A 10,547-nucleotide genomic window follows, 5' to 3' on the forward strand; every position below is an offset into this window, starting at 1 on the left:
CTCTCCAGAGCACACTAGGTACTCATTATACTGCTGTGGACAGGAAGGCTGTTCAGATAAAGGGCCCACTGAAAGCCCGAGAAGTGAAAAAGACCCAGTTTGAACCGGCGTTTCACTTTCCCAAATCACGACTCTGCAATTACATCCATCGTCAACGAGTGACTATAACTCCCTTGTGCGTCATAGGTGCGTTCTTCAACCCTCAACCCGGATTGTCTGGATTGTTTTGTAATAGCAGAGGACATTGGTGATGTTCTTCCCAGTGACTGATTTATGCTCACCAGCTGTAAGTATCTTTTCCCCTGTACTATAAAAGGTGTCTCTTTCGTTTTTTTGGCAACATGGTTGCGGTTATCTCCTTAACTACATGTTTGCTTTCAAAATGACAACCATTTCAACCAGGATTTATTGCAAATGAGTGGAAAATGAGCAATAAAAGCACAATAAATATGCGACAACACAACTATTGCACACAGTGTGATTACAGCCTCCTAGCAAACCTCAAACCATTGCAGCATTTTAACATTTACTGAGGAGGGACATGTTGGAAGCCTCGCTCAGAAGAGACATTTGTCATGGCCTTCAGAAAGTGGTAAGTGCTGTTCCAACAACCCACCCACCCCAAATTAGGTTGCTCTACCTCCCCCCCAGTCATTGTTTGACATTGCTGATTTCCATCTTGTGTTGTGCTGTTAATCATTCAGGATTCACCTACACGGTCTTTGAAGAGGTGACTCATAATTCCAAAGTAACTTTCCTCCCACAAATAAATCCAATGGGTTCTGTTTAAAATACTAATTTATTAACTGTACAATGCCAATCCCATACCCGGAAACACATTTTACATGTTACACTCATCTTCCAGAAAGCTAAGTCCACACTCTTAATGCTTGTCAGAACCAGTCATCTGTTCTGTTTTTGCCTTCTTTGACCCCTCTGTTCCATGCTCCTTCCTCCTCTTCTTTCTGTTCTGTCCTTCCTCCTGTCTGAACTGGTGCCTGTTGGGAAAACAGCAACACACAGTGGTGACGTTGACCTGCAGCCCTAAACATGTCCATTTTAAACTGGGCCAGGGACAGGAGATGAAGATTATAGCGCATATGAAAGACAAGTGAAGTCTCAGTCGGCGTGCAGGTGGAGCCAAGGCTGCCATTATCTCACCTGGACTGCCAGCGTCTGCCACTGTTCCACACTCTGCCGAAGGAGGGGAGCCAGTTGGCGTCAGTGTGTGAGCTGTGGTCAAAGTTGGCTCCGACTCTGTTTGGTGGAAGCTTTCTCAACTTCTCTTGTTCCTCTGGAAATAAAGGAGATGCCTTTAATGACACTCAAACTTGTTTAGGCTAAAACACAAACGATGATGAAATGTTGGGAGGATTCTTACTGTGTTTGAGGAAATCCTGCAGCGACGGGCCGATCTGGGCGTGGGCTGCGGTGCCAGAGGATCCCTCCAGAGGATCATCCTGGAACCAAGGAGGAACAGCACCTACAATGCAACAAACCAAAGCTGAGCCTCTGAGTCATTGCTCTCATGAATTGACCTAAGCTCGGGATTTCTGACTCGTACACTAAAGAACAAACGGAGCAACAAACACTTAGATCCAATTTAACATACAATCATTTCAACAGCGCTTTGCATGTGGACTCATTAGAGGTATTGTTTGCCGTGATTTGCATCCTCCCCCAAGCACACGGCCACTCCTCCCTCTGAATCTGAGTCTGACGTGACTGTACCTGTATGAACATTTCCACCGTTTGATGAATCCTGGAGGACAGGAAACACACGAGCGTGTGAGCGATGCGTTGAAAATTCGCCTTTTGAAAAAAGCTAACTTTGTTTCCTTCATCTGATCACCTGATAGCCGATGAAAGTCAGGCCTTGTCCAGCGGCGCTCCACGGTCCGTCATCATCCACGCTTCCTGCTGGCCGGTTGGATCCCTGTGGTGTAAATCCAGAGCTGCTCCCGAGACACGATGAGCCCGATTCATGACAATTTGTGTTATTAGTGAAGTGTTAGCGAGGATGAAAAGCCAGCGGCAGACGCGGCGCTTACCGGACAGCGTTCCCTGCAGATGTGTTTGTGCCTCTGGATCCGTTCAGCAACTCCGGCTCTGCCTCACGCTGACATTGATTCAGGAAAAGCCAAACGTGGTTCACACAGGAAGCCTGAGCACTAATCATAACTCTCCCCCCTTTTTTCGGCGTCATAGTTTCATTTTCATTCTTTCTTTTTTTTTGCACTTATATACAAGATTTTTAATGAATTCAGCTGATTATGTTTTCTGAGAATAAGAACATTTCTACTAAAATGAATAAAACATGTGGAGTGAAATAAATAAATGAAAGCCACAGTGATGGATACTGCCAGCGCATCCTTGGAAAACAAACCTCTGAAAGAGACTGAAGAACCTCTTGACGATGCATTTCCTGGGCCCGGATGTGATCAGCTTGCTACGGTCATCCAGATTAAACAAGAGACTCACGTCAGCTGATGTCATGCAGTTCTTGGCACATCACAAATGGATCGCTCTCTAACAGCTCTCTGACAGAAATGCATATTCTGGATGACAATTCATGTTTTCTTGAAGCATCACCTGCTTTATGAATTCATCCTCCTCCTCCACAAATGACTCCAGAGCTTTAGCCACCTCAGTTTTGAACCTGCACAAAAATTAAACAGGATCTTTTCCGTGCACATATTTCCCAAGAACTGTTGATTTCAGGGTTCGTCAGTCCTACCTTTCACTTTCTTCCTCTGTGAAGATGAATTTGTCTCTAAATTTGGTTTCAGCCTTATTCTCCCACCAGAATTTGTGAGTATTCCTCCTGTGTTCTGGGCTGAAATCCAAGAGTCTAAATGTCAAACTAAAAGATCTCTTTCATGTAATAACAAACAATTTAGGAAAGAATTTAGAAAACATTTGACCTAAATCTGTTAATCTGAGAAACACATATCCAAACACACACCAAAAAAAACCATCTGGGAAGTGTTTGGGATTAGGCCTATACTTCCCTTTTTAGCCTAAATCAAACAATGGTAAGAATAGATTTGTGTTAATTTTGACAGGTCAAGCACATTCATGGGACATAGACATGTATCACTTATCATTAAGATCAAATTTGATTTACACAAAACTTACGTGACCATATGCTCTATCAAGCCTCCGTGCAGTACACTCATGTTTCCATCTGTAACATTTCTTTCTACTTCAAGCCCACAGCAGTAGCACCAGAATGTCTCCTTATGTTGGGTACCATCAAACTTCTCCACTTGGGGTTTCTTTAGTGTTCGACGGGCTTCCTTCACCTGAGACGCAGGAGGTAAAGAATAGTTTTTAATTTATTTACACCTAACCCTCCCACACATCAGCTGGTGTGATTATAAAACCTTAACCACTGACCTTTTCAAGTTTTGTATTATAATCTACATGTATATAGCAAAAAAGTCATGGATTTGCAGTTTGAAAACAAAGAAACCCTAAGCCATGGTAAGATATTATGGGTATTGTTATTTCTTACTGTGACACCTAACAGGGGAAACCTTGGCCTAACTATAAATATCAAACTACTACTAATCTACAATTTTTAGTAGCATTTTGGCAGTTTTAATGTCTCAGTTATACCCCCTAGAGGCCACTGTGACATTGCTTAAATCTTTGAGTAAAGTTGGAGATTACTAAAACATTAGTAAATGCTCGATTTCTTAATTTAAAAAAAGGAACTCAGAAATTATGTAAATACTTATCTTAAGAATGAGTTTTACCCAATAATCTCACCATAACTGAATGCGTTAACCAAATGAATATAGCGATTGGCTATACATAATACAGATTATGAATATAAAAAAAATAAAAACAAAACAATCATAACATATATGACAGACCTTTTCTAGGAATTTGAGTAGAACCACTCTCAGTCTGCTTTGATGACTTTTCCCGTAGATGTGTCCCTTCCCAACGAACGTTGTTTGTCTACATACGGCACAGTAATGTGCGCCCATTTCGACAGCAAGATAAATACAAACCTATACAAAAACGCCTTTTTTCATTTTTCGTTTATATACCACAACAACCCCAACATAAACAACGAGCAATCGCCACCTGCCACTCAGCCGGAAGCTGTACCGTCCTAAGATTGGTTCCCCCGAAGCACCAAGTAGCTATAGTTCCAGTTCCGGGGTGAAGAGCGTCTTTTAATGCCCACCGACTGTGTCATTAATAATACGGGAAAGAAAGACAATGGCTTTATACAGTAATTAACTTCAAACTTTAATCTACTGTCTATGAGTTCCCGCAGGTGTTTTGCGTTTGTGTCGAAGTTTACGAAAAATGCCAGTGTTACAGCCTACGTCTAGATGGCAGCACTGTCCCAATGTGGTCTCAGACCAACATACAGAAGAAGAACAGTTATTTCTTTAAAAAAAAAAAAAACCCAAAAAAAACCCAGCATGTTGTTTAAGTTTGATCCATTTGAACAATACACCTGAAAATTGAGTTTAGAAAAAAATATTACAGCATTTTATTTTTTTAATGGCATGTGGATTAACAGCAAAACTGACAAGTTGGCACCAGACCTAGGCCGTGGAGAGTGTCAGGTAAATCCAGCATCTTTGGCGTTTTTAGTAGCATATTTGCATTAAAATGTAGCCATTTTTTTCACCATAGCATGTCATTCGTATTCCGTCTTGCAAATGTATTTTACTTTGTTCATCTATCATCAGATCTTTAGAACTGGTATACATTTCTCGTATTTTCCTATTTTATTTAAATGGTGAAAATGATCGTTCTCCCCAACTTTCCCCTTGACAACCCTACATCAGGTCAAACATCCCACACTTGTAGGGAATTAAAACTCCACGGACACCACTTGGTGGCGCTGCAACTCCTCCCACAGTCTGACACACTGCGGCACACATGAAACTTTCAAACAATCATTTAGAACTCATTGTTCAGAATCTGAAACTGTTTGATGAAATGCAACACATTCTTAGATTTTCCTTGAGTTCTATTCTGAGTGTGCCTCAAGATTGTGAACCTGCAACTTTGCTAAATCATCTTTATCAGCTCGACAACATTACAAACTCTCGCAAAGCAACCGCTGATGGATTGAACCGGAGGTTTCAGGAGGATATTAAAAAGTGATGGACGCGGTGACAACTCCAGACGTCTCATTTTGCAGCTTGAAAGGCAGCAGCTGATAGTGTAGATCAGTGATCAGTCATCTCAGCATGTCTGAAAGCAAAGGGAAAAAGTGCAATAATAATAAAAACAAACCTCTCCGATTCTTTAACAATGTAATAGAGCTTTCAGCTATGTTTATGCTGTCACAGATACAGCGGGAGTTTCCCTCGTGCACACACACACACACACCCATACACACACTTATTTTCCAAGTAGACTGTGAGCCCAAAATGGAGACATAAAAAGATGAAACGATTCTGTATATTTAACCATATTACATAAAAGCCAAAATGGACGTGTGATGAAACCCTCAGCTGAAAAACCAGGTCTGCAGAATCCATCATGGTTTTCACAAGCTCTCCAGGGTGATTAGCTTTGGCTGGTGCATTGGCGTGCCCTGCAAATCAAAACCATATTTGTTGAGGCCCGACACGCTCGTGTGCTCTCAGAAAGTGTCTCCAATGTGAAACCAGTGATTCATAAAACATTATTCTCACCTCCGCGGCCAAATGAAAGACCTGCGGAGCAAGGAACAAATTAACGGAAAGGTATTTAGCCTTTGCAAGAGACCCCATTCTGAAAACCGCACTATTCATAAAGCCTCAGTGCATAATTATGTTTTTATAGCTTTATAAACTATAGCGTTGACTTGTAATTTCATGGTTAGTAAGTTAGCAATTTTGAAACCCAAGTTTGTCTTTGGTTTTGTTTGTTTGCATTTTGTAGAAGTCATGTATGATTTTCTGTTCCTTTATAAGTGCTTGTTCTCACAGAACTTGGGAATTCTGCCATGTTTGATTCTGGAAGTCAGATGAATGTGGAGGGACGACGTCTGGGGCTGTTATACAGCTGTTGGTCTTTGTTCTGTTTTGGCTTTTTCTTTGTTATTTATGAAACTAGTGATGCGACAGAAATGCCAACAAAACTGTACATTCTAAAGAAAAATATGTTTAACGTTGTGTCAACTAATGACTTTTATGAATGTAAGAGTTCATCTCCAGACATCGTTGTTGCCGTGTCAGTATTTCACCACCAGGGGGAGGTAGTGAACCGACTGCGAAATGATGTCACCACCATTTTTCAACTTTACCTGTGAGATAAAATCATCAAACCCTCCGTTGCAGCATTAAAAAGTTTAACATATTTGCTGGTTTGCTTCGTCGGTTGCACATCCTGAATGAAGCAGAAGTCTTCAGTGGTTTTATGTGAGCTTCTTTCTGGGTGGCCTGTCACCAGCCGAGCGGCGAGGAACAGGCTGTAGATCTTCCTCGGCTCTCAGTGCTGTTGTCTCACTGACACCAGTGACAAAAGCTCAAACAGGCCCTGGTCCCAAATGGACCTGCTGCCTCCACTGTTGCGGGCTGAGCTTGTCCAGCTGTTTCTGCTGCCTCAGACAAAAATAAGGCCTCCGTTTAAAAGTCAGACGCTGCTAGATTTAGCTGCACGTCTCGGTCGTGTTATAAAAGAGGGCGCTTTTGTCAGAGAAGAACAACAAAAACAGCAAATAAATAAACGTGTCGTTCCTGAATGAGAGAAAACACTTTGAAAAGCGTCTTCAGAAGCCTCTGCAGGAAGGCAACTCTTCAACACTTTTCATTCTTTTAACTTCTTGTCCAGACTCACGGTGCGTTTGAGGCCCACAGGATGTCTGTGTTTTCCAGTGACGACTGAAGCCTGCCAAGCACCTCCTCGGCCATACGTCGCATTTATGGACTCTCTCCGCGCCTTAACTCTCTGTTTTCCTTTCATTTTCTTGACCACTTTATCCCTTTCAGGGTCTGTATGTTACCATCCATGTTCCCTCCCCCTCGCGCTCCTCTCCCACCCCCGTCCTCCCTCCTGCTCTCTTCCCGTCTCCCCCCTCTCGGTTGACTTTTCCACGTCAGAGACTAAGCAAACACAGTCGTGTGTGAGCGGCCTCGTAACTCCGCGAGCCCTCCTGGCCCAGCGCAGCTGCGTCTTCGTCTCCCCGCCATCTTCAACATTCTCCACATTTCTCCGGCGGCTCCGCTGCCTTTTGCCTGCTCCGGTTTGACCTCCCGACCCTGCGGAACGCCAACGAAACAAGACACGTGTTCACCGGGGACAGAAACTTGTCCGCCTTCGCTGAGTTCAGGTTCAGTTAAATCCAACCTTAAAACAGTTGAGGAATTTATCATCTAAATCTGTGGGTTTTTTTTAATCTAATTGTCAAATCAGCGCTAATGTTGCTACGACAAACAAGCCCAAAGTGTTCGTCATTAATCTGCCTGTTAAATGTGACGCAGTTTAAATTTTCCTGCCATTAGAAACAGACGTGAGAGGCCGAAAATGGAGAGCGCCAAAGGTCAGGGGTTCAAAGTTAGCAGCAGAGTGTGTGTGTGTGTGTGTGTGTGTGTGTGTGTGTGTGTGTGTGTGTGTGTGTGTGTGTGTGTGTGTGTGTGTGACAGCTAATGCAGACATCAGCAGGAGGCCAGCATGTGTTTTCTTCGGTTTGACTCACCCTCCTCACTCTCCTCCCCCCTCCCACTCCTCCTTTTTCTCCCCCTCTCTCCGTCCCTCAGCACACTCACTCCTCTCCTCACCCCTCCTCACTCCTCCTCACTCTCCTCACCCCTCCTCACTCTCCTCAACCTCCTTTTTCTCCCCCTCTCTCCGTCCTCAGCACCCTCACTCCTCTCCTCCCCCCTCCTCCTTTTTCTCTCCCCCTCTCTCCGTCCCTCAGCACCCTCACTCCTCTCCTCACCCCTCCTCACTCTCCTCACCCCTCCTCACTTTCCTCACCCCTCCTCACTCCTCCTCACTCTCCTCAACCTCCTTTTTCTCCCCCTCTCTCCGTCCCTCAGCACACTCACTCCTCTCCTCACCCCTCCACTCCTCCTTTTTCTCCCCCCTCTCTCCGTCCTCAGCACCCTCACTCCTCTCCTCCCCCCTCACTCTCCTCCCCCCTCCTCACTCTCCTCCCCCCTCCTCACTCTCCTCAACCTCCTTTTTCTCCCCCCTCTCTCCGTCCCTCAGCACCCTCACTCTCTCCTCCCCCCTCCTCACTCTCCTCCCCCCTCCTCCTCTCCTCCCCCCTCACTCTCCTCACCCCTCCCACTCCTCCTTTTTCTCCCCCTCTCTCTCCGTCCCTCAGCACCCTCACTCCTCTCCTCCCCCCTCACATGTTTGTCTTTATTCCCGTCCCTCCTTCACTGTGGGGAGACAGGACAGCAGGAGCGGGTGGACTCATCTCCTCTCGCCACGTGTTGCTCATGAGCAGCACTTTGGTGTTTTAGCTCCACGTGGACGCTGAGGACCTGCCGGTGATGCCCGGAGACGCGGTTTCTCTGCACGCCGACACAAAGTTCTGCTGCTGTAATCCTCCAGAAACCAACAGGCGGAGGTTGTAATGGTTTCAGGCTGGCGGTTTATCCTCCCGACACACCTACGGAACGCCACGAGCACGCCTTCCCTCTCCGCCCTCCGTCGGCTTGAGGTTTTTCTTTTTCCCGCTCTCGGAGCACCTTCGCTAGCACCTTGCAAGCCGCAGAAGTGAAGCCGAGAAGTGACAAATTGAGGGGGTTTTGGCAGGCGGCTGGCGGTGAAACGCGCCTGTTTACATGGGAGGACGCCGCAGAACCACAGACGTGTCTCCGGCTGCCGTCAGGAGAGGAGAGCAGGAGGGAGAAGCAGAGCGGCAGGAGCCGGAGCAACGTGTACGCTTCCACCAGGCTGGCCCGTCATGCTGTTGTTAGCCACCAATTAATTCCACGCACCGGTGACCAGGGCCTTTTTAAACCTCTCCTGATTACCTTTGGCCTCGTCTCAGCCGTTATCTCCTTTTTTCATATGGATATATGGGCCAAAACAGTGCCGCCATTCTGGGGAGGAAAAAGGGCACTAATGGGCCAAAATGTGACCGGTGCAGATGGATGTTGAGGGAGAAATTGTTCTAAGCTGAAAGTTTATTCAGGCATCTGGAAATTACAGCCTCTCATTGAAGTAAAAGGCAACGTTTGGATTGTTAATGTAGATCTTTAAATACATTCTCACACGTAAAGAGAACCATGTGGCAGTTGTTTCTGCCCCTCAGCTGCAGAAAAGATTTGCTTTGTCCACAAGTAGTTAACATTTATAATACCAATATACCAGGCGTACTCATCGGCACATACTCACTCAAATGTTGAACTCGGAACGCTTATTTTTCAAGTTTGTTCATAAACATGTAGTAGCACAAAGGGTCCACCGGGGGAGCTGTCCCAATGGCTACCCTCTTACATAAGGATGAAAACTGGATTTCTTTTGAAGTCTTCTATCTTTAGATGGTCAAGAGCTGTTCCTGATGGGCTCTAAGAGGGGTTGAAGAAGAAACTTGACATATTTATGTGTGCAAAAATATCTGGGATAGAGTAGAAAGGTCCACATATCTTGGTTTATTTTTAACTACGCGCCTGACATCGGTATTATTCTGCCTCTTACAGCAGATCAGACAGTTATGTGGCAGATAATCACGTGTTTTAAGTGCTGAAACAAAGATGAACAGAAAGCTTTTGTATGTCTCATTAGCTCGGCCCTCTGGCAGCCGTTGAAAGGTACCGAACGTTCATTTACAGCGTTCAATTTACAGGAAACCAAACAAAAATGAGCCAATTAATAACAGCTGCTTCATGGAATAACACGGACGGTTTTTCCAAACATCTGCAGCAAATAAACTGCAGAGATGCAGAGAGAGAAGATAATTATGTAGCGCTCGATCGAAGCCTCATTATTATCAGTCATAAAAACTATGGAAATAACTGGATTAGGCCACGAAACACATGCGCGCACAGATATCCTGCAGCGTATCATAAATATATGCTATGAATGCGTCTAAAAACAGGAACGTTTCGCATCAGACGTGATTGATCTCCAGACTTGAGCCACATGTTGGAGCCTGATATTTGTGGCCTCCAGCTGTGAGATGAGCTGTGAGAGATTAACGGACGGCGGGACTCATTTCTTCAACAGATGTGTGGAAAGATCACCTTTTAAATCCGCTGTGATCGTTATTAGCTACAACGCGAGGAGCTCTTTAAAGACCTTTCTGGGGAAACGCTCTTTTAAAGGTTTCGCTGCATGATTTTAGAGACATTCCTTAATTCCCAGTCCTTGGCTACCAGGATGAGGTCTTGCTGCTATATCGGTGGAGCTGAGGGCCCCAGGCAGCCATGTTCTTCCCAGCGAGCCCAGGTTCCTGTGTTGTGGTGGGAGGGTTAGCGGAGGCGTCCCGGGCAAACGTCGCTGTTTATTTCCATTCTGTCATGTGTGCAAATCTGATTACAGTTCGCTAAAGTCAATATTTAACTTCTGCGGATGGCATCGCCGTCGGCTAGCTTGTTTATCCGGCGCCCCGCCACATCTGCTGCCAG

At 45.2% G+C, this 10,547-nt stretch overlaps 1 protein-coding gene across 1 annotated transcript; it reads right to left on the reverse strand.

Annotated features, from left to right (window-relative positions):
• Nucleotides 1-780: 780 nt before the first annotated feature.
• On the reverse strand, nucleotides 781-4,285 carry cenatac (centrosomal AT-AC splicing factor). Its single transcript, XM_057033458.1, has 11 exons — nucleotides 3,882-4,285; nucleotides 3,139-3,305; nucleotides 2,738-2,836; nucleotides 2,593-2,659; nucleotides 2,387-2,449; nucleotides 2,052-2,119; nucleotides 1,853-1,955; nucleotides 1,732-1,762; nucleotides 1,382-1,483; nucleotides 1,162-1,294; nucleotides 781-998 (listed from the first exon to the last, which is right to left on the reverse strand). The coding sequence occupies exons 1-11, from the start codon at nucleotides 3,996-3,998 to the stop codon at nucleotides 884-886; spliced, it is 1,065 nt and encodes a 354-aa protein (XP_056889438.1). The 5' UTR covers nucleotides 3,999-4,285; the 3' UTR covers nucleotides 781-883.
• Between the last annotated feature and the right edge of the window lie 6,262 nt (nucleotides 4,286-10,547).

The sequence above is a fragment of the Takifugu flavidus genome, chromosome 5 (assembly GCF_003711565.1).
Source record: "Takifugu flavidus isolate HTHZ2018 chromosome 5, ASM371156v2, whole genome shotgun sequence".
Classification (NCBI taxonomy): Eukaryota; Metazoa; Chordata; class Actinopteri; order Tetraodontiformes; family Tetraodontidae; genus Takifugu; species Takifugu flavidus.